A 25,282-nucleotide genomic window follows, 5' to 3' on the forward strand; every position below is an offset into this window, starting at 1 on the left:
GACTATACAAACATAATTATGTTCACTTTGAAAAACCGGCTATTGACGATTTTTTTTTTGCACTTGCTTTAGCAGTAAATGTTTCTTATCATAATTTCTACTGTATTTATCATTATTGTTATGAAGGGATAACCCTCGCCCGATTGTGGTCCTGAATCACATAGAGGAATGACCAAGCAAGACAACTCATAAGGTATATCGGAGCTAATTAGACGAAGGACAATACTGCTATCCTACTCACAACATGTGGCTATTAATTACCGCGGCTTGCTCTAGGAAATGTATCATTGATTATCTTAATTGTTGGACAAATTGCCTTTCGAATTAAAAACAGCATGAGTAACGTTTCAGGTGAGGACTAGGATAACACAAGGTGTGGTTGTAATGGTGTCATCACACGGTGGACGGGAAGGGTGGTCAACATGTATGGGTTCTGATTATAGCAAGGGCTTAAGGTTTGTTTCAACATCATGGTTGTATGGAAAATACAGTTAATAGAGAACAGACAGTAGGGAGTTTTCATTTTCAGTTGTTTCCATTACTGCCCTATCAGCTGGTCAGTAACCTACAGAATGTTTCTTTTATAAATTTATTTGATGATCCTTGAATACCTTGATTATGTAGAACAGTATACTTGGGGCCAGTGGACTTCTCAAGGCATGCCATCTGAATCAAACCATCATGTCCTGTAACTTAAAAAGGAAAAAAGAATGAAGAATAAAGTGTCAAGGGATTTTTCTTCTCATTTTTCATTTAACCATGATTTGCGCAGAACTTAGAAGCGTCATAATTGTGCTAGCCTGGCTTGGGGACTTGACTTATTTCGTTCAATTTCGTTAGAACTATCATTTATTACCTATACTGATACAAAGAATATTAACGGACGTAAAAAAAAAACAATCAAATTTACTTTAGGATGTGATAATTATTAGCAGCATATAGCATTGGGTACACTTTTTCTAAACTGATCATTCTTTTTATGAGCGTTATTTTATTTCATGAAAATTAAAATGAGAATATTCTTTCCACATTTGAAGTGATCCATGTAATACTAAATTTATCCACTTGTTTTCATTTGATAGTATTGTCTGGTGGTATTGTGTAGTTAATAACCATAGCCTTTTATAAGGGTAACCCGAGGCCCGCTTTGCCCGAGGGAGTAAACGACCAGGTATACTCTAAGGTCTGGACGGGGGTATAGGGATGTTGATGTAAGATGAATTTCATAATAGGTTTAAAGAAGATGAAGGGGAAGGAAGAAGATTGAATAACGATCTCTCCAGACTTCATAGTTGATAGATGAGATGCCGGTATTTGGCTTGTTGATAGATCTTGCAATCATCTTTGTAATTATAGTGTAAAACAACATGAAATTACACTCCAACAAGACACGGTGAGAAAAGAACAAAGAACAAATTAAAATCAATTTTTGTTCAAATATTCCACGAATATAAACAGCTTATTAATCTAAAATCAATGAAATGGATAAAAACACAATAAAGATGAATTGTGAAAATATAAAGAACATTATTCTGCGTATATATTAAGCCAACCATTGCTCTTCTAAACATGAAACATGACATGACTGATTTTATTTGAGTTTTCAATAGATTTGAACAACACTTCAGAAAACAAGCTGACTTAAACTTCGAGTACTTATAAGCACGTTATAACTTCCCGTCTTATTTCCAGACCACTTAAATAAAAAGGTGAGCTTGATCAACTGTTTAAGCCTACATGAAATCTCCTTCCATGTAATCAAGATCATTACCAATTACATCTTATCAAGGTTATTCACTTTAAAACTTCGACTCGTTTTAGCACACCCACTAGAAGTTGTCTAAAGACGTCTTCCCACGTGTTTATGTTCACATTATCTAGGCGAGGAGATGTTAAAAAGCAGGTGGCTTTGCGGGAAGGTTTTATAATTCAGAAATCATGTTGTATAAAAAGATTGAGGTTTGGTTGTAAAAGCATATACCACCACGTTATTTGAGCAGACTTTGGAGTGATTGGTGCCTTTGCGATTAATGTATCTACATCGGAAACTGTCAATGAGGCTAAACTGAAGGGGGACACAGTAAAAGTTCCACATCAATTTAAAGACAACAGACACAAAAATGTCAAAGTATTTTGGCTGTATTGAATTACGCTTTCCCATGCAATATTTTGTACATGTCTGTGCTTATGAAACAGAAAAGGGAAACAGATATATACACTTTTAAAAAGTGTAAGAAATTTATTCACATTGTGCTGCACTCAACCCAGGTGAGATATATATGGGAACATGGCAAGAATATATTCCCTGAAATGTGTGTGCGTTGTAAGTAATCACAGCCAAGCTAAAGCCGGGTAATAATATCCAAGTCACTGAGAAGCGCATAGAGGCGTTATAATCATAATGTTATATGCACTATACCATGTATACAAGACATGTTTATTATTATCATTATTGTTATTATCATTTTTATTATTAATTTACAATCCTTGAGAGTAAAGCAATAGCTTCACTCATCATTGAAATCTATAATCGTTCTTCACTTCCCTCTATTTTAAGATATTTACTTGTTAAAAATATTCATGAACTATAATATGATGAAATTATTTCATCTTTTATTATCAAGTTGACCAAAGATTTTTTTTTAATTATATAAATTTTCAGGTGTCAACTATCTGTGTTTTGAGTACTCATTAAATATATTGAAATATCTCTAATTCTCGATAAATTAATATAAGAGAAGAGACGTATACTGCTATGTGTGCTCAACTACACAAACAATAATCCGAAGTATTTTTTTAACGATAGAAATAAAATCAAGGTTTGTATATAAACAGTCCAAAGAAAGTACATTCCAACGGTCGTTCTAATGAACTTCACAGTGAACCCAACGCACGGAAAATGAGTAACGTCAGTATGTGCCTTGGAAAAGATCTGTTTTTTTTTCTATATAGAGTGAAGACACCTCAACTTTGCCAGTTCACTAAAACAGTTGTCAATTTTTACACTGCGAGTTGGCACAAACACGACTCCGTATGTGATTTCTATCGTTACACGACTCTCCATTGCGACACGGAAAGCGAACTTCGTGTGGGCGGAGACTTATCCCCTGAGTTGATATTCTGCGTTCTGTGATTGGCTGATTGCTCTTCACCGCGACGATACTTTACTGCAATCACACTTCCCGAAACAGCTGGAAAGTGAAAAGTGAAAGTACATGCATGCGACACTTTCTGAAGTGAGCTTTGGTCGTCTGCTCCTGAAGAAGTACAGTCGTGTAGACCTATGCATAGCTATCTGTGCTGGATTACTAACTGCGTACGGCATTAAACTTGGATTACCGCAATAGCAGATAGGTGACGAGATTCTTGTAAAATCTCATTTTAGTCTGACTGCAGTATCGACGCACGTCTGAGAAGACCGACACATGTTGTAGGCAACAGCACGACAGCCAACATACCTCTATGACAAGGAGATGATAATTTGAAGCACTGCCTGATATTTTGTTGGGATTATTGTCTTCCCCTCCATGTAAACTCTCGATGAGTGTTCATAGCTGGACAATGATGAAGATGCGACTCGGACATATCTTGAAAGGGGTAACTGTACGCCTACTGCTCAGCGCCCACGCGGCGTTGTGTGTGTGGCGAGTGGTTGCAGCAACAGGCGACTGGCGGTATTGGGGATTGTTGCTGGCTCAGTTACTTGTGTTGCTTGAAGCTTTCATCACACTGAGCATGAAACGAGGAACGGAATGGAAATGGTATGTAGAATGAATATTCGAATTTCTACAATTATATTTGTATTGACATGATTGATGGGAAATACGTGATGGATATCTTTTTACATGTTTAATTCATGTGAAATTACTATCTGCCTGACTATTGTTTGTAAAGTTATTCTGTTGCTATTTTGCAAATGTTTATGAACTTTATATTATCACGTACCATCTGTATCTAATTCATATCTCTTTGCTAGATTTCTTCATTGCAACCTGCCTCTCCCTATAAACTATATTTTCCCTTTTGAGTCAGTTCCTTTGATTTCCATCATGTCCATCAATCAATATCGAATCTTGTTCATTACCCCATAACTGTCACCACTTACTAGATCTATTTTCAGAACTCGTATTTACACGTATATTATATTTCACACACTTCACATGCATTTTATATATAAAAACCAGATTGTAATGGTAGATTACTGTAAATATATGCCTCGCTAAACCTTCAATGCCCATCTTGTACATCACATTGCATTGAATAGAAAATAATGCATATAATTATGTTAAACCTCTTTAATGTCATGTTTGGGTCTATATTGTTCCCCCGAAAATGTTAGCGAGACTGAATTAAAGAAATTTACAAACCATAACAACCTAAAGAGATTCACTGATAATGAAACTAAAAGGTGCAACCTCTTTTGCATAATACTGTCTGCATAGAAATTGAAAATAATTTTTTGAAACTGCTATAATTCCATGTACAGACAGGCTACATAATCTGAACAGTCTGTAATATCACACCTCATTATCAAAAACATCAGAGCTTGTGGACTTTTGAAATACATAATACTCTTTACCATATTATGCTGAACTATTCTAGTTTCAAATCAAGTTAAATATCAATACATGTACATCTGTCTCTGTAATATGTCCAATTATGGAATCGGTGCTTCATCAAATTTCAGCATCAATTTTTTTTTACATTTTGCACAAAGTTTGCTAAAATTTGAAAAAGGAGGATAATATATGATTTCAACGCTTTCTGAACATTAACTGGGTTGGTTGAAACGGTTGTTGTTGATTATTGATTATTGAAATGGACCAGTGTATAAATCTATAAGAAATTGTTGAAGTTTACTGTCTTAAAAAGCCTTGTGATTCTTAAACAACTTTTCTTGAAGTAAATAATTAATCAGATATCATCGAGATGATTACGCACATAAAACCTTGCTCCCATGTCGTTTAAAAAACATACATCGGGGATGTGATGCTCTTATAACAAAAACAACTGAATCGATTTCTAATCTGGAGAAAAAACCTTACAACCACTTTAACATTTTACGTAATGAATTGTAATATAATCCAAACGAAATTGTATACCTACCTTATAATACAGACGAGCAAATGTTCAATCAACGAGTTTGCATAATACTATGATTTGCCCCCCCCCCAAAGTCACGTTTTAGTGTTTCGGACATATTTGATAAGATTAAGAAATCAATATAGACTGAAATTCCAAGTACACACTACTACCATTTTGATTAGTGTTTTAGTCTTTCCATATAATAATGGACTCTCAGATTGTTTTATCAAGTCCAGAGATGGGTAAAATGTGAACCGACCAAAATTTTTATTAAAAGAAAAAAATCAATTCAATTTATGCAATTTTGTTTTAGCAGTTGGTTGAATCATATTTTAACCAAAGAAAAACTTGTTCAAAGTACTTATGATCCCATTAACTGTTGGTTTAAAAATATCCCAAATCATTTTGCATGCAACTTTGTTTATTCCAACATTTGGTAGGATCATTTTGAACCTTAGCCTGGGTGTTGGTTAAAAGGATCCTAAAAATGTGGATGTATGTGATGTGTCTGTCAAACATAGTGAACTTTGAATCCAACTTGAACCACTGACCTAGTATGGTCCATGCCTGAACTATCCAGGGTGGTGACTCTGTAGGTGAAGGGGAAAGTTCTACATCCCTGTCACCGATTATAAATGCCTTCATTTCAGCAAGGCGTCCCCTGGTGTATGTCATTATGACGGCTTCATCGCACTTGGTGATAGATCGGGGATACACACCTCGAGATCTCGTCATTGTTCATCGCCGATGATTCACAGGCAAAACACAAGATTCTGATTAAAGTCTTCGAGATTAAGAAGAAGAGTTTCATCATAGAACAAAAGCAGAGGTGTCGAGTATTTTGCGTGATGAAATTAGGGCCTTGGGTTGCAACGATATGTCACGCGTATAATTATGACGAATGTGGATGTGTAGACTCATAAAAAATGCAGTAGTAATGGTGCAGAAATGGATGAAATTATCCACCTCTTAATATTTCTTTAAAGCTAAATCAAACTTTGCTCCTGTCCTGTAAGAACTACTCTTCCACACAAGACTTAAGTCCGGAATGATTAATTTCAAGTGAAATCAACTCATTTTGTCTCAAAATATTTACGGCATTGATTGCATATGATATTAACAATTCTTTTTTCTTGCTCTTCGTTGATTTATTGGAAATTCAGGGATGGTTATGAATATTGTGACAGACAGGAGATAACTGAAGACATTTGACAATTGAGATGTAGACTCACGTTACAATATTAACAAGATGCTGTTGTCATTGGGGCCAGACATCAACTCGTGTCGTCGTTTATGTTGGCCTTGGTCAAATCGAATATGAATCAGAGAATTCCAAGGGAATTCTTTAAATTTCCGGTTCAACTGTGGCTTTCCTTCTGACCTTTTGTTCCCCTTAACACTCCAAACTGTCCGTTAGAAACCCTATAGATGTAACTTGCGTTGTGCATGGTGCTTATATTTTAATGTCCTTGTGATGTAAAGCTGTACCTCATATGGAGCGTCCAATGTTGCATTGGAAGGGTGCAAAATGACACCCTTTTCTTGACATGTGTATAAGAAAGTAAAAACAATCAACAGTTTGATGGGAATTCGTATAGGATATGTCGTAAAGCACCAAGTGGCATCTGAAAAACTGGTCATATCCCAGACATATGGGCTCTGTGGAGTAAGCCTTAAAATGCTGATTATTATCTACGGTATATATTTCATGATTCTGAAGATTAGTCAGTAGTGGGGTAACGGAAGGGCAAATAAGGGAAAGTACAGTCTTCTATAACTGTGATATTGTGCATCTGGTCAGGAGGTAACCTGACACTAATTTCCTTCATCATCACCTATGAATCAATGGAACAATGGCTTGACAGAAACCACCAGCATCTTTTGTTGTACTTTAAGGGGACACACAAGAGGTGGAGGTGTGAACGATTCGAATGATCAACGATGATAAAGATGTCATCCGACAAGATCCAGATGAAAGGGGGTGCGAAAGTGAAACTGGGTACCGATTCCATGAAGGAAATGTATCATCCACTTGTCAATAAGAAAAGAGATGTTAACGATCCTTCATATAGGCAAGTTTTACAAAGCTCTTAGTGAAGTTACAAACGACTTTGTGAACGGCTAAAATATGACAAGCAAATATTTTGCAATCACAAAAGTTGTTATGCTTAAGTGTTTAAACTTTTAACATAATAAGTGAAAAAAATGAGCCGTATTTTACACCAAATTAGAGGAACAAAATGTCAACATCAGAGCGAATGTTGGCACAGATTTTGGCAGTTCGAATCTGGGTATTAAATATAATAAAGTGAGGACATCATTAACGATGGAGGTATTTATCAGACTTAAGATCCATTGTAACATTCATTAAGTGAAATGTATTATTATGTCTTGATGATATAGTGCAATTAATTATTCCAATTAAATCATTGTTAAATGTTTAATTACATTTTGTCTCACTAATTACGGAATTGGGAAGCAATTAAGGTGATGAAACACATTTGGATGTATCAAAAGTAATTAATCATTGGCCCCTAAAACATGTAAAAGATATATTGATAGCAGTACTTTGGTCACAATCAAAACAATTCGCGCCTATGAATAAAATTACGGTAATTCCCTACATTACAATAATTCACCTATGGGTTATCCAACCGATTAAATTTTGTTGTTTCTCTCACTCTTATATATGTATGTATTTGTCCTTTTTAATGTATTCTAGATCGGAAAATAAATACTACTACTACACTTCAGACGACAACTATAGATTTATTAAGTGTTTTAATATACGCTCATAACACAAAGACATCAGATTATTGTCCTATCAGGGTTGGGCCATATGTTAATCCTACTGTCATGTTCATGTGCACCCAGCCGCCGTTGATGGGTCAGAGTCGGTAATCCAGCGAAACTTAACTGTCATAATGTGTCCGTTTGTAGACACTCAAAGCACAATGAATCACGTTTCCCGCGTACAAAGGTAAACAAAAATTTTAATAGAGCCGAGCAAATGGACTGTCAGTTTATCTAACTCAACAAAAAATGCATGTAGACCTAGTTGAAAACATGAAATGTATCTGTCAATAAACAGACAAAAACTGAATCATTCTACAATTAGTTTCTAATAGATTCAAGATTGAATTGACATATTTTAGGCGCATGTTGGTCTAATACGTAAATAACAATACGCATTAACTTATTTACAATTTTCAGTCAATATAATTATATGAACATTTTTAAAGTTGATTTTTATCAATAAGTTCAATTTACAATAGAGGCATTTTTGTTTTAGAATAATGCAATTATGATATATAATTAATCTACTTTCTTTTTTTCTTTCCATTTACTTTTAATCGTCTCATGCATAAAGCTGTAGCTTTCTTTGATAAGACCAAGCTCCATCCCAATCACATGATTAAATCTCTCTGATTTGTCAACCTGTATAAATTCCTTCTGCAAAACATGCATTTAAATCAAGACTGTCTGATTATTGATTTTCGTTTTCTGCTTTGATTAGCCACACTACTGCAAACAATATGATTTTATATCCCTTTCCCCCAAAAGCCTTGGTAGGTCAAAAATCATGAAGGACAAAGTTGTACTTAAAATGACAGAATATTTTCACATATTGACAAGTACCGATCTGATTAATTGACAGGATCCATCCAAAATTGAATCCAAGAATTCGCTAATTTTGGATTGACATTGCAAATTAAGCCAGAAATCATATTCTGATGGATCCATTGACAATTTTGACCGTCGCTTCGTCTGACATTTTGACGTATACGTTCTTGATGGTATTTCTACTTCTATAATTTTACATTCAAGTTTTAAAGCCTGGTGTCTCGTCTTAAATCTCCCATGGCATGCTAGACTTAGATAATGCTCCATGGGATTATAATGCCCCGCTATGAGCGATGCCTTAACCCCTATCGTCCTGATCCATCCCAAAATGTAGGGCATTTCAAATCGGAATAAGCTGTATAATGTTCAAGGGGTTAAATGAGAGGGGGCATGGAATGCGATGGGGGGAATCTGACGATAATTCTTGAGTGAGGCTCTTGAAGAAAGTCATGATTGACAATCAAGAAACAGCAGATATATCGATGCGATATGTAGGCAGGAAATATGGACAAATATCTGTAAAAATATGATTAAGATAAATTTCGATACTTCGTGATAATGATATCGTGTCTTTGCGATAGTAGCAATTTGTATTTTCTGCATGATGAAACATTAACCATATCTAATGTCTCAAAAATCTACCTAAGCGTCGTATTCTGCTCTTCTTGCCTATATAGTTTCAGTCAGTCAACAGTTGTGATAGTGTTGCATAATGTAATATTCCAATCGAATTTTCCCGCTCTTTTCATATCTTAATTGGATAGTAACAGCGCATAATATTCATGTGTTAAGTGTTAAGTGATGTTTTAAATAAAATGTTACTCCTCACATCCCTCGATAGAGTAATGTTAGATGAGAGAGATATCTCTGGTTCACAGGCGGAACTCAGGAGTGGGAATTTAAAGAGATTTGGGGATCAAGGTGTCGGGGGAGAGGCGGGAAGAAAATGATAAAAATCTAACCTATCCACTAGATGTTAAATAGAATGTAACGTTTAGCATGTAACGGGACAACCGGTATGGACCCACCCATTTTCGGGGTTCAAAACAGTCAAGAATGATTAATCATACATGAGATAGGTAGGCGATAAATATTACGTTTCTATCTAGAAGGGAGTCATTCTAATGGAACTAATATATAAAAAAAAAGGGGGGGGCACGGATATTGCCATAATAATGTCTTCATGTTTCATGCAAGATGAGACACATAGGAAATTTACTAGTTAATTAAGAAATACTTTTTTATGTTCAAGCGAAAATGCTATGTGTTGCCTGTGCTGTGTTTTCATTTTCGGAGTTTAGTTTTTATGTCAATTATGGAATATTTAATTCAAATGGCTCACAAAGTCATGATCTTCACCTCGTCATATAGCAAATGGCAAGTTTCATGCCAAATTCGTAAATTTGAAATTGGAAAATTTATCCCAATAAAAAGTCACTTTTGTATTAAAATATCTTCGAGAATTAATTAGTAATACAAACATTAATTTTCTACTGATGATTAAGAAAGAAGACTTTGAAATACTTGTTTTACGACCAGCTGACATTTGAAACAGACGCGTGGGTACTAATTCCTTCATTAACACTGATCTAAGTCCCTCATGATTGTGTCATCTATATTTAGGGGTAATTAACTTGCTAGAGTGTTAGTGTAAACTTGCTGCGATGATAGAGTCATGATAATGCTAATAGTAATAATAAAAATAATATTTCTTTTGACTATCACTACTGCTATACTATTACTACTACTACTACTACTACTACTACTACTACTACTACTACTACTACTACTACTACTACTACTACTACTACTACTACAACTACTACTACTACTACTTCTTTTATTACTTCTACTTCTACCACTACACTTTCCTTTTTTTAATAAAATAATATTACTAATGAAGATAACAGTGCTTTGTTTATTTGTCTTCCATTTTTGTCGTATTTACCTAAATGTGCAGACAGAAAGATGGGGGAGAGAGCGGGGTGAGAGGGGCCCTCTTCATTAGAGAGTTTGACGTTCATTACTTGTTAAGTATTCATGGTCGATACCCTTTCCATTTACGTCCCCATAGACCCCCACGAGGTAATATGTGTTTATTAAGTAATGGTTTCTTAAAGATGTTACCGGGCTTTGCCCTCCTTTGATCTTGATGTTGTGTTATCAGGTGACAAGAGATTGGATTGTAAGGGGTCATGCATCTTCTCCGCCGATGGGGTAGTTACGGGGACGAATAAGGGGTGGACAAGGGTTACCCCCCCCCATTATTGGAGGGAGGGGTGAGAAGTAACATACAGTATAGAAAATGCACGCAAGTATTTTAAGACGGGCATGCAGGGGGGGAGTAGGTAGGCACCCCCCTTCGACATATATAGCAACCCTTTCAACGCCATCCCCACCCCCTAACCTGTAAGTATGGACCCTTGTGATGTGATGCCACCCTAGGCAACACATTATTAAAGGGCTCTAGGAAGGTACAAGTTCACTGGCCACTGGTACTCCCTTATAAGACAACTGTGTTGAACACTATAGGATAAATGAAGTTTCCTTTGCACTTTTCTCTCATGTGAATGAACCGATCAAATTGGGATGCCTGAGGAATAGGTCTAAACTTGATATACTCCTCAAGATGGGATATTGCCTAGCATGAGGTTATAATAAGTGAACCCAACTTACCTTGGATATTATATTAAGGCAATCACTGAATAATTGTTATGTTGAAAAGTAAAGGAGCAAAATTGATGTCCGAGCCTCGAGGGAAAATATAAAGGATAAAAACCTCATTTTCCCGTTAAATGTTCTCGATATATTTAACATATCTAAAGGTATAATTGCTTTGATGAAATGTGTGTATTTTTTATAACTGTCTCGTCAATGAGAGCTTTGTGCTGATCAATATTAGGGACGCTGTCTTCTGAAATGATTTGAGACTACTAAGTTGGGACGAGAGGCCGATATGTACTACTGCGTTTCTTGGAAGTAATCCTTAATACCTGTAACTTCATTCGTCTAGTCCCCGGGTTGGGTTCGATGAATTAGGGGATGTTTAAGGTCCTGGATCTTTCAAGGTTCACCGTTAAGACCTGGACCACCCTTCCTTTGCTTCCTATCCAGTGTCTGGGTCGTTGAGGCTTCTTTTTTAAAGGCGGCCCCAAATTCAGCTATATCCTTATTTGTCGATAATTCGAGAGGGTAAATGCCTTATCTTCCCCTCAATCGAAAGTGATAGGTTATCCTGTGTGAAAAACATGAACGTCTTCTTAAGAGGGGTGGGGTGATTTATTCCAATTAAGTTGCAAAGGCTTCCATTGATTACATCAGATTACGTTCTGCATATATTAATGTTATTTCCTTTGGAGCCCTTGAAACAACATAATGTTGACATCCTCTTCATTGATTAAACAGATGTTATTTGGAGATATTTTGTGATTAGATGGGATTATCTCTTTGGCTTCTTTAGTCGCAATTTTGACTTTTTTCTCCCCGAAGACAAAAAGATCATTTCATAATCGTGATAATGAGATGTTCTTATATGAACTAATGACGCTCATCTTTAAAAAGTTCCTCGGGCTTGATGTTTTCTCGGTTGCCAAGGTGACCATTAAGCCTATCCAAGTTTATCTTTCCTCTTGTTAAACCTAAACTTGCATCCATTTTTGGTATATCATTGCAGAAGGAAAATATGATAATTAATAGCTTTCGAAGTTTCAGAAATTTCTAATCTCAATTAATCAGAACAAACCGCAAATTACAAAACAAACAAACGCATAAATGCCCGATATGCTGATATAATTCACAAGTCATAACAGATTTGCTGTTAATGTGCAGTTATAAAAAGATACGCAATGACACGAAACAAAATTCAATTATCAAAGATATAGGCATCCTTGTCATAATGTCATTCTGTCACCTATGATCACTTACGTACTTGTGGCACACTTTGCTAAAAATTGAGAAAACAATCACACCATGAACTTGTGTGTTTAATAGACAAGTCACAAGTTCGAATTCGGGGGGGGGGGGAGATGATATAGAGATGTCAGCATTGACAAAGACTAAATTGTCATTTCTGACAATTTCAGTGAAATATCAGGTTTTGATTAACTGACAGGCAACGGCCTCTGACAGTATGGTAGTTGTCAGAAAGAATGGCAACTCGTTGGCAGTGCTGTCACGCATCATGAATTAGTGCCCTGAACTCTCAATTAAAAAACGATCAAAGGACTATTCACGCGTCTTGTTTTAAATATTGCCTCCCCTACAGTATGGGCGTGCATATTATATCTATCCATGGATCCTACTAGTAGGATCCATGATCTGTCGTAAATTGAACGATTACATAGACATTATACCTCCTAAATCATGTATATCAAAGGATTTACATTAAATATTATCAAGTTCTAACCCAAATAGTGAATTATCTAGAAAACACGAAGATGTAAACTTGATGTGTCATTTGGAAGTAGAAATGTAGTTTAATTTTGTTAACCCTGTATCTGTTATTTCATTATTTAACTCCCGGTAGTCATTGTTTATCATTCCCACAAAACATTATTTTTCTCTATCTTCTACAATACATCCTTTTCATATTTATAAACACGAAAAGTTGAGGGTCGGAGCAAGAGTTCCCATGTACTATAGAATGAATGTTATTGTAAATAAATCATCTCTAAACACATTTTTCGACTAAAAGGAAATGATCATGCCGGGAATGATGATGAACTTTAAATACAGAAAGTTTTGTCATCAGTTAATAAGGTTGAGAAATCATACAGACAAACAAGAGAGAAAACGAGTGAAAAGTACGAATGATCTACAAAATATGAAGTAAAACTGCAAGAAGTGACAGTTGAAAGAAGAAAATGAATAATTGGAACTATATTTGTATTAATTGTATTATATGAAATAATTTTATTGGGGGGGGGGGGGTGAGGGCTCATTAGCCATACGTATTACGTATCTGGAAAATGATTGAAATTGAGAAATGAAGCAAATATAATTGAGCAGTCGACGTCATATAAAATGCGTATGCTTTATTCTCCTCAATATATTTTTCACTTACTGGACATAAACTTGATAGTGTGTATCAAGTTTCATGGGATAAGAGACCCAGAAAGGCTTTAATTACCAATTTAATCTTGTGTAATTAGTCTATTTCCGAATAATAACGAAAAGGATTAGCGAGTAGTTCCAATATTATGTTATATTCAGAAACATAATTCCGCACCCCGGGTGTTCGGGTGTATACTGAGTGAAAGGGAGGGGAATTTAACGGAGGCAAAAGTTTGCGATATAATCAGTGTTGCTGAAAAACAACAAAGATTAAAGAACAACAAGTGTCTTTAAAACGTTTTAAAATCATGTGTTTTGATAGGTTTTCCAGTCACATTATAACCGCAGTATATAGAGGATAATGGTACTTAAAGGATAAGATTACAAGCAAAACAAAACAGACAATCATTTATGATAAAAGCACATTGTACATTGTATCTGTATGTGCGTAAAAAGTGAAAAGATTCCTTTATGGACAATAAAGTTATTCAATTTAATTCAAAATTCAAACACTTTTGGTGTTAATATTCAATCTTTAGGGTATAATTCTAACACCTCAGTGTGTGGCCCATCAGAGTGACTTGTGTTGGTCGTAACACCCTGGTATACGTACAGTGTACCTTTCTTCTACAGTGCGTATCAAAAAAAAGTTTACACTTTGAAAAAACCCTGGGAATTAAAAAATATACAACATGTGGGTAATTTTTTCACATACACTCTTGGGTTTGGGTCTCATCTATCCAATGAAAGTAAAAGTTTTGACAGAATGTTACACTTGAGTGAGCACTGTTCGTAAAGCTCGCAGAAATCTGTTTGCGCAGAAATGTCCGTTTTCACGCTGTGTCAAGGGGAAAGGGCGAAATCAAACTTACCCTGCACAAGGTTTCTCATACATTTCCCTTGCAATTTTAGTCAACTGAAATTAAACAGATACATTCAAGCATTTTGTAGCAATTTTGCCACCCAAATTGAAATTTCAACACTTAGTAAGCACAGCCTTCACCCTTTTTGTGCCAGCTGGATCTGAGGACATAACTGATTCTGAACAAAAGTTTATATCAGACATCTCCAGCATTTTTCACTAAGTCTTTATCATTTAAAGTGGGTTTACATTTCATTTTTCATTTAATACTTGTTTCTCCACACTTTTCCCAAGCTTGGCAATGATTAACAAAATGAAAATCAAGCCTAAGCAATTTCATGTAAATGACAGCTCAGTGTAAAGCAAATATCGTCACGATGGCCTCGGTGTGTGGGGGGAGTGGGATGGGGCTCAATGCACTCTTCGAAGTGTTTCGGGTAAGGAAACAAGTTTAAAAGGGTAAAAGATATCTTCAAATCAATTTTACAACTAAATTCCATGTGTTCTCCATGATTATGGTCTACTTTTATTCGCATAACTATTTCAAAGTTCTGCGCAAATCATTTTTCAATAACTTTTCAAAAGTAGGTGGTGCTCACTCAAGCGGAAATATTTTTTGACAAGTATATCGTCATTTGCTTAAATGGATCTGTACCAATGATAAAATGTGGAAAAATCTTCAGAATATGACAAATGTATGATTTTACAGCATTTTTTCTAAGTGTAAACTTTTTTTTGATACGCACTGTATATTTGCATAACCATCAGGCATATAGGCATGTTCTGTTTGAAGATGGATTCTTACAGGGAACAGGGCCTAGTTGCACAAAAGTTTCTATTATGGTAACTTTGCCATGCAGTGTTGACTACCATGGTAATACTAATTAGCAGCCAATCAAAATCAAGGATCCCGTGCAAGTTACAATTGCACGGAAGAGTTACTTTTATGCAACGGGGCCTAGATCACTCAAAGAGCAGTAACAGATAAGGGGAGCGTTTCATCAATATTTTCATCCGACAAGTTGTCAGATCTGACATCTTTCCATGATTTTGATTGGCTGAAAGGCACTGTTCCTATGGTAACTGTCGGATAAAATGGGACTTGTCGGATAAAACGTCCGACAAGTCCTTTCATGAAACGCTCCCCAGAATTTGGAGATGTAGATAGTACACAACATACCATTACTGCTGATGCTCACATTCCTTCCGGGACTATACTGTACTCCCGACAGGAGCATCCATTCTTCAAGGAATTCCCGCAGGAATTCCAGCTCAGAGTTACGACTAAATGATTATGATGATGTTAAGACCATGGATGGGCTCCTTTGACACTCTTTTGGCACCCGAATCCATGGGGCGGGAAGGGAAAGGGAGTGGGGGTTTGTTTGCACTGTGATTCACTCGCGCTGAGTCTGCATGGGTGACGATGTCGTCTGCATGCTCCAGTCAATTTTCTTTACTTTTCTGATGTCATGCGACGGCGGGAAAGGGAAGATGCGAGGCGACGAGTGAGCCATAAACGAACAAGAAGTGCTCGATTCCGGAATGGCATCGATAAAGGGTGTGGTGAAACATGTATCAACTCAACATCATCATTTTGCAATACATTTAAGTTGTAGACTATCTCCATGAGGTTGTAATTGTTATATCCCCTTCATACGAAGATTGCTCATAGTATATGTCGCCTGTTTCTAATATGCCTTGCGTTTGTAGATACGAGGGCGGGAATTAAGGGTGGCTGTGCTGTGGAAAGTTATTGAAAATAGAGCAACTCTTGAAATTTAAATTCTTTATACACAAATACATTTTGCTATATCTTACGTGAAAATGTGTCTTGTTGGTGTTTGGATGACAATGTTTGTTTTACCTTTGAATTTGGAGAAATAAAGTGAAATTAAATGAAATTTATGAGACAGAACATGGACTAAATTGCAATAAAAATCAAAATAATTTTGTCTACACTTTAAGATTTTTTTTTTCAAACCAAGCTATAATTTGGTTCAAATATGGGCAGATCGACTGTTGGTCAAATCTAAATTGTATGGAAAAGTAATGAATTGTGATTTTTAACCAACAATTAATATAGGCCGGTTGTCTTGTTACCAACTTTTGGGTTAAAGTTACAAAATCTTAGAGTGTGTGGCTCGGTCACTCCGAAAACTCTATATACATATAGAGAAAAGTGCTAGTCCATAATTGTAGGCATATAAAGGAATTAATATAAACATTACCCATCATATTATTGATAAAAGGATATTGAGAATGAGCACAAGACATAAGGCTGACTTAAAGGCGCCCTTAGCCAGCCCACCAATGTCATTTCGATTAGGAACCCTTCTTTCGAGTGAAGTAAAGATGAGCTTGTTGTGAAGGAAACAATCGAATCAGTCACAGCTTCCTGTGAAAACTCACCCCAGTGTATTAAGCCAAGCATGACGGAAACAGATGATTTCCTCTTCGTTTTAATTCATTCCCCATTTTAGATTCACTCTAAATGATGGCCAACTGTATCATCATGTGATCGAAGTATCAATCATTTAAAGTTAATTGACAACTTCTAAGACATCTGCTCTTGCTTGCGGCAGCTTGTCCAAATCAACCCATTGTTGGCAAGATTGTAGGTGACTTAAAAACAAACGATCATAAGTTTACTTTGAGAGAAATTCAAGAGCAATCACCAGTGCGTTTTCTAAAAAAATCCAGCTTCGTTTGATTTATATATAAATGAAGTTTTATGGCATAACAAAGCAATAATAACAATCAACGCATATATTAAAGGTATATTGTAGGAGTTTACATTCTTCGAAATTGAAGAAAAAAAAAGAAATGTGATTTAGAACAAGTCGAAGGAAGCCAGTTTTCTTAGATATTATTGAAATATCTTTCTCTGTCATGATGCTGATGAAGCGAGGCCGTCATCTGTTCCCATCATCTGTTTAAGAAGTTTTCTGATCACAGATGTGGTATCACCCGAGTCACCTTCGACATAAAGTCACGAGAGAAAACAAAATATTGATAACAAAAGGAGGGAGGCAATTTGCGTCTTACGCGACGTCAACAGGCCTATATTACAACATCATGTGATTGCTTCTGTACGATTAGCACTGGTCATCAGCAAACCTCTTTTTAAGAGGATAAATTAGTAAAATACTGACAGATAAAACAATATTTCGTTTTTCTTCATTTCCAACCGAAGAAGTTGTTGAAAGAAATGCATTTTCCGAAGAAAAAAAATCAAATACACAATAACGAGATTTTTGGTTAAGTTCAACAACGCCTTATAATGTCTCATGTTGGAAGACGGACTGTAGGCCTCTCTTCTGAGCATAATGACCGGCATGTTCCATATGTGATTTCCGCTGCCCCCGCCCAAAATAAAATATCTGAAATTTATCGTTTTATGTTTTTTGGGGGTCTAACTTCACACAATTAATAGTAAGAAATTGAAACAATGAAACAAGTAAAGAATGATGGAGTCACAAATATTCGATTAATTATCGAGATAACATTAGACCTCACCCTTTGATAATTATGAATTTTAATTTTCCCGTTCTTAAGTTTGAAAGCTGTCAAATCCTCAAGAGGACAAGAGATTGATATCTGCTACAATGCATGCATACAGCAATACTTAAATGCTTCTTTATAAAGTACTATGGGCTTATCAGACGTATAGATTTAAATCAAGTTTACAGTAATTAAATTCATGCTTTGAAATAAAAGAAGACACAGAAATCGAAAAGTTTCAATTGTTTCAATCCTCCTGAGGATTAAATCTCTTTATAAGACCTCGGCCTTTGTAATTCCTTCTGAGATCGATTTGGAGGGATTATCTTTAATTCGATTCCGATGATTATTACAATGCATATTTTTGTTTAGGAAAGAACATTGGACATTGACTCATGACACAGACTCTTAGAGGGCATGAGACAGCGAATATGAGTAGGAAATATTCTGAATGTTTTTCCTAACTGTCATCACTTATTACTTGTCTTCGGGTAACATCTGTGTAAAGATGTCATCATGAAAACTATGTCATAGTCAAAACCATTGACAGATATTCATTACAAAATGGAATATTGTTTACCATTGTCACGTAATCTATCAGTCAATACAACTGAATGATTAAAGTGAACACCCCCCCCAAAAAAAAAATAAATGAATAAAAAATCGATAGTCAATATTCAATATTGGGTAATGATATCATAGAGCATTTTTTTTTCCAACAATTAATTTTTATTAGTATATCATATTGATTATAATTATGCGAGTTGCCATATCACTTAAAAATATTTTCTACCTATTGGAATGTATTTATTTCCCTAGGGATATAAGTTTTTAGAATTGCATGTTTATTTCAAATTGAGGTAATTGGCGTTTATCTTTCTTACAGGCCTTATTTCAATTGGTTGTCTTTGTCTGTAAATGTCCGTTTTCAAACATCGTCATCCATATGTCGTAATATTGTATTTTTCTTCTGGTCTGCAGTCAGATGTATTCCAGGTTCAACCAATAGTATAAGCATTTCATTTTTTTTATCGAAATGTATATTTCTTGTGAAGAAACAATGATGCCCATAATTTCCTGTGACAAATATAGATCATCGCTGAATACAAGAGTTCTCTCGTGTTTCAGACACACCTTTGTAAGAAAATGCGTTATTTTCGTTACTTTCCTGGAATGACTCTGCCGAAGTTCTTTGTTGTTTTTCTTCTTCATTCGTTGCTCAGGAATTAAGTCTTTGAGGCCTGGTTATCCCTTTGTAGACAGTAAGATTCTGCGTCTGTTTCGGTGATATCAAATAATTTCCGCATATCATATTATAGTCATATCCTCACATTCTTTTAATAAAAACAAACAGGAGCGATACACGTGAAGTAAACACGATCATAGATTGGATAAGAAAGTCATGGGGCCACGCTCGAAGGAGAAGTATAATATTGTATGAAACAAAGAAATTGTGTTTTATGCTGCCATATGTTTAGTCACGGTATATTTTCTAATACAATGATTTCGTGGTGACATCGCGTGTTTACACAGGTCTTTTGAATCGAATCCATGTCATAACAACAGCAACAACAACAACAAGGCACAGTGTTCATTTTATAAAAGCAAATATAAGAATAGATGGAGAATATCCAACTCTTGAGTATTGTTGGAAGGAATATTTTTCATACGTTCTTTATATTAAAATAGTGGTAAAATCAAGACGTCCTGGTCAACAATGATAGTCCTTTCTCAGATTGCAGAGAAGCCCCCACTTTGTGTATTATACTATAGCTGCCAGGTATGCAAGTACAGGGCAAGGGGAAATGCCAGGATGTTCTAGTGGTAGGAAGGGGGGGGGGGTAAGATGGCGTAAAAGTTACGTCACTGTTCTCAATGAAATAACAAGGATGATACATAATGTTACTCTTCTTTCTTCATTTTTTTCCCCTTCATTTTCCCCACCCTTTTCCCTACGTAAATATTCGACCGCCCCCGTATACCCATGCGGCACATCTCCATTTCATTTATCAACAATGCACACCTTCCCTCCCTGTCACAAGTTCTTGTATTAACCGAACACATCTCCCCAAATCCCCCAGAAAATGAAAGTAATACAAAGGAACAACGAAGGTCGGGCGGGAAAAACAAGAGCTTGTGGTCAAGATTTGAGAAGATATTTTCTTTATATTTGTCTTATGGAATAATTTGGGGTGGATTATGTAGAGCAATTACCGAAGGAAAACCACATGACAGACACGATACGTCGGGTTTCTGACGTAAAGAAGTACCTCAAAGCGGTCACTTCACCTGTTCTAATAATGACCAGTATGTCTGAAATCCCTTAAGATCAAGTCCTTGTAATGGCCACTGATCTCCCTTAAATTGGACACAGGCCTCTGACAAATATGTAAAAATGCACACTAATCTCCTTCGAAATAAAGACAAACAAACTGATAATATAAAAAAAACGATTGAGTAACTCTTCTTCATGTCAGCATAATCCTTCTTCATTCAATCAACTTCCAACATTATAGTGAATAACGACTTGTGGCGTAATCACTTACCTCATTTCACCTCCCTTCTGTGAACCTTATCTTCTAAATTTCACCGCGTCAACGACTACTTTCTTCACTTAAAAAATATATCTATCAAAATAGTATACTTACATGACCTTATTCATAAGCAAGTGAAATTACGTAATCGCTTTTCCTGGATGATCACCATGTTTATGTTTGTCTGGTTTATCTTTAAACTGAGGATACCACCGTTTTCCTACAACTATGTCGGAAATATAGGTTATGTAAAATCCACATTTAACGAAGAACCTTTCTCAACACTCGTCTTAATTCACGTGTAAAAACATTTGCTCTACTTGGTCACAATAACTTTCATACTTGCAGTAATTCTTTCCTCTTTTTTTCTGTAACGATTCTTTTTGCTTCTCATTGTTAGCTTTAAAAAGTTTTCCTCTTCAAAACTCTGACAGTCTGACTAGATGTAAAAAAAAATAATGCAGCTATTGACTTTGATATGCCTTTTATAATCTCACTATCAGATTATTTTTTATAAAAAATAATGAATAAATTAAGACAATTTACCTATATCATATTTTGTAATGACGCCAGCCCTGGCTTGAGTCTTCGATTTACGACATTTTTATCAATGGGCAAACAAAATTTGATGGACAGTTCAGCGTATTCGGTTAATGAACATTAGGCATATATTGAATACTTCATCCAATGACGAAAAGGCTAAATAAGTGATAGAAAAATAAAGGAGAGAAGTTTTAGCGATTCTTTATATATCGATGCCGTTGCAAATCAATTGCATTCAAAGATCGGACGAGGAGTCAACATCTTATGTAGATGAGCTTCAGCATTCGATGTTAACCTGATACTGCAAAAAGTAGAGAAGGTTTTTAAATTGTTATTATCGATGTTTCAACAACTGGATGGGCAGTGGCATTTCAAGAATCGTTCTGGGAATAGTTTTATGGTGATGGAAATGAAAAATACTTCCGAGGAATAATATTAGTTGGGAGGTTCATCATCCTTTTACACTCGGATATAAGAGTAGCGTTTGGAATAACAGCTAGAGGCTAGATTGCTGAAGAGGTCATGAAAAGTTGATAGGAAAAAAATCATAATAATTTCTGTGCACGTACTACTCGTTCACGATCGGATTCTTAGAGCAGATAAAGAATTATTTTAATCCGATAATGATCTTCGTTAAGAAGTTTCGAAGGTATACGGTTACGAGCTCCCCTCTTCACTATTCGGATGATTTTAATCTAATACGGATATATCCGTATCCGGTTAGTTCTGGGAAAGATTTTTGATACTGTTATAATTGAATCACACAGACTTCGTTTAAAGAATTGAAATTCCCATCATTTGTCCACACAGTAGCGTAAGTCATGTGATATGAAGGTAAAAGAAAACGAAATAGATAGAATCGGAGAGAGAAAGAGACAGAGATTAAGAGAGAAGGGGATGATGTAGAGATGGAGAGAAATGTGAATTTAATCATTCGATTTATATTTGATGATTCTTTGCAGGAAGGAAAATAAGTTGAAGTAGAAAGAAAGAGGAGCGGGAGAGTAAGAAAGAAATGATTTGATGAGGGAGGCGTAAAATAAAGAAGCATTCTTTGCACTTCGGCAATATTAATTTGCTAACACTGTTTCATATCGACGCAATGATCAGACTAACATAATATCATTTTATTTATGACAAAAAGACGGAAATGATAATAATAGTCTACTCCACTTTATAATTAAAAGGTGTAACGTCGAAGGAGTAAAATAAGCTTGATTGAAAAAGAATTGGTTTCATAATTTCTAACATGAAAACAGGATCCTGTCAGGTTCAACTACTCATATTTTGTTATGGAATGACGATGCTGTAATAATGTGGGAAAGCAATTTGTTTTGAAAGTGGACGTTATTTTCACGCGGACGGAATGAATTTACATTCTTAGATACAGGAAATTTTACTCATCGCAGTGGGTGATATAGAGTATCTAGAAATATCCTGTACGTATCATTTGTACACTGGTTTATATATTTAGCTTGATCCCTTGGCACTTTGGCAGTCCAACCTGTTTGTTATGGTTGTATGTTTTGGGTCATTTTTAGTTATGCTATATAAGAACAAGATATGGGAGGGAAGTGAATGCATTAGAACGAATGTGACATACGAAACCACTCACTATCCGTTCCACGCAACTTCTCTGATTCATTGGTTTGTAGTTAAATTTGGCAGACAAAATAATAAATAATGGTTAGAAATTTGTAGAAAGTGAAGAGAAGATGAATTAAAATAAATTGATTTTTTTATATGAAAAAAAGATAATTACACCAATAAAGGGGTGATTGTATCACAGTTTGAGTGGGATGGAGGTTCGAATAACAATTACTTAATTAAGAAGGAATTAATAAGGGAGATCGGGAAATGGAATTATAGCGTTTGAGGAATATTGTTTAAGTATAGAAAGATAGAGAGAGAGGTGGGGGCGGCACGGGAGTGATGAGGGTGGGGTAAAATAAAGAAGCGTTCTATTTGTAGCCCAATATCTATTAATAATACAAAATATATATATTTTTGGGGGTGAATTCAAACACCAAATCTCCCCTAATGTAGTTATATGACACGTAGGATTATGATACTGACGTTTCATGTTCTGCTAAATTTAGACGGAGAAAAGTTATACGATTGACCTGAAAATGTCTTCTAGAGTTGATATTCAATATACACCTTACATTAATACCTTAGCTGTCTATATCTCCCAAAATGGAAGTGAAATACGTAAATTGTTTAGTGTCGACTTTATTCTGTTCAAACCATCAGGGGCGTCGATCTATTTTTCGGATGGGGGGCGGGGGAGGGGCAATAGGGGAAGAATGTCAAAAAAATTATATGCGCTACGAGCGACAATGCAATAGCATTGTAGTAATTAGACTCAATTTGGATTTTTGATATTTGGGCTTAAAGAAAAACAATTACATTGACAAGCAAGATACATGTATATTGTGCATTTCAGAAATATAGTACATGTAGGCCTAATATAAGAATAAACATAAACATGCAAAGCCGTTGTATTACAATCAATATGTGAATTGGATTAATGTAAACAATTTTCTAGTGTGTCATCACTGATATCCATCGCTGATATTCATTTCTGTTTCGTCTTGCTCTCTATTTCAGGTTCTGTCCTAGCGTTCTCATCTACCTCATTTCAGTTATCCCCTGCATGTGGTTCCTGGAACTCCATAGACTAGATATAGACCTGGACTTCTGGGCCCTCCTTGACCCATCACCACACTGCAATCACCCAGATCTCGTACAAGGACTCATGCAGAATGCAACCAACGAATCGGAAGCAATGATGGTAAAGAAAACCTTTTTTTTATACATCATTCCCCAGAAGAGGTCTGGCGGGGGGGGGATACAAAATTGGCAATGGCATTTTCCTTTGAAAGAATATATTGCATTTTCGTATTATTACAAAAAGGGCTGGAAACGTCAGCTACAAATTTATCTAAACATGTTTCACATGCTAGTCAGATTGCTGGTATAAATTCAAGCAACACAAACAAAACAAAATTAAAGAACAACAGCAACCCGAGAGAAAGACAATTAAAATATAGTAATATGAAAGGGCAGGTATGGCAGACATAGAGTCACATACAAAAGTCAGACACTGATTCCTTTGTGGAGCGGGTGGATTACTGTGAAACACCGGAGAGCATTAGTAATCAGGATGACGACTAGAATTAATAGAACAATTATTCCAAGACTCATTTCCTATCACCTTTTCAGTTACCCCATCGCTCAAAAGCTAAACCCTTTCGCGCCATTTTTACTGGGTCATTTGGGACAAACATCGCGCCTGTAATTTATAATGCGTTCTGCCGGAATACTCGCCGGCGCGACATTTTGGGTATCCGTTTTCGCTATCACTCGCCCTTCTCTTCAATCAACATAGACTGGGACTAGGTGGGGGAAAGGCAAGGGGCGTTAGCGAAAGTTGATGATGTTGTCGTCTGCAACATGTTGCCTGTTGATGTCACGCTCTCTTCCAGAAGCTTGACTAGCCATCCGATCGGAAATCTAGCATTTCCACGACCAGGCGGTCAGGCGAACCTGGTTCATAGGTCTCGGCGTCAAGTGAGACTTTGCTATAGGCGGATTTTTAGATACAAGTCACCGGGATTTATTGGCTGTTTTTAATTATGAATCTGTACTCGATACCTCTCTTAAAACGCATTGCCTGGCTATACGTGAAAAGTCCGGGGTTCGAGCCCCGGCCGCGGCACTTATGCCCGTGAGCAAAGCATTTAATCTACAATGCTCTTTTATCTTGCTTTCAAATAAATAGAAATGCTATATGCATTATTGGTTACTAGGTGTGCACTTGTTTTAAAAAAAAAAAAAAAAAAAAAAAAAAAAAAAAACGCATTACATGCGTTGATGCTAATATACATTTATATTGATTAAATCGTTATCCTTGATTAAATTTTCGAAGGAAACCCCAACAACCGTTCATCATTTATTATAAGTATTGAAAGTTTTGAAAACTAGGGCAGTCATGATTATACATGTACGGGTCAACAACCGTCGCCTTATATATTGAAAGAAATTATATGTTTATTTTCCCTTTTATTGAGTCACT

At 35.8% G+C, this 25,282-nt stretch overlaps 1 protein-coding gene across 1 annotated transcript in view; it reads left to right on the forward strand.

The window, feature by feature from the left end:
* The first annotated feature begins 3,058 nt into the window (after window positions 1–3,058).
* The window catches only part of LOC121418547 (transmembrane protein 26-like), a 32,107-nt gene continuing 9,883 nt past the window's right edge, over window positions 3,059–25,282 (forward strand). Inside the window, exons 1-2 of the mRNA XM_041612469.1 lie at window positions 3,059–3,761; window positions 23,815–23,998. Of these exons, the coding sequence (XP_041468403.1) occupies window positions 3,541–3,761; window positions 23,815–23,998 (405 nt within the window). The 5' untranslated portion in view covers window positions 3,059–3,540. The remainder of the gene's footprint in view (window positions 3,762–23,814; window positions 23,999–25,282) is intronic.

The sequence above is a fragment of the Lytechinus variegatus genome, chromosome 7 (genome assembly GCF_018143015.1).
Source record: "Lytechinus variegatus isolate NC3 chromosome 7, Lvar_3.0, whole genome shotgun sequence".
Lineage (NCBI taxonomy): Eukaryota > Metazoa > Echinodermata > Echinoidea > Temnopleuroida > Toxopneustidae > Lytechinus > Lytechinus variegatus.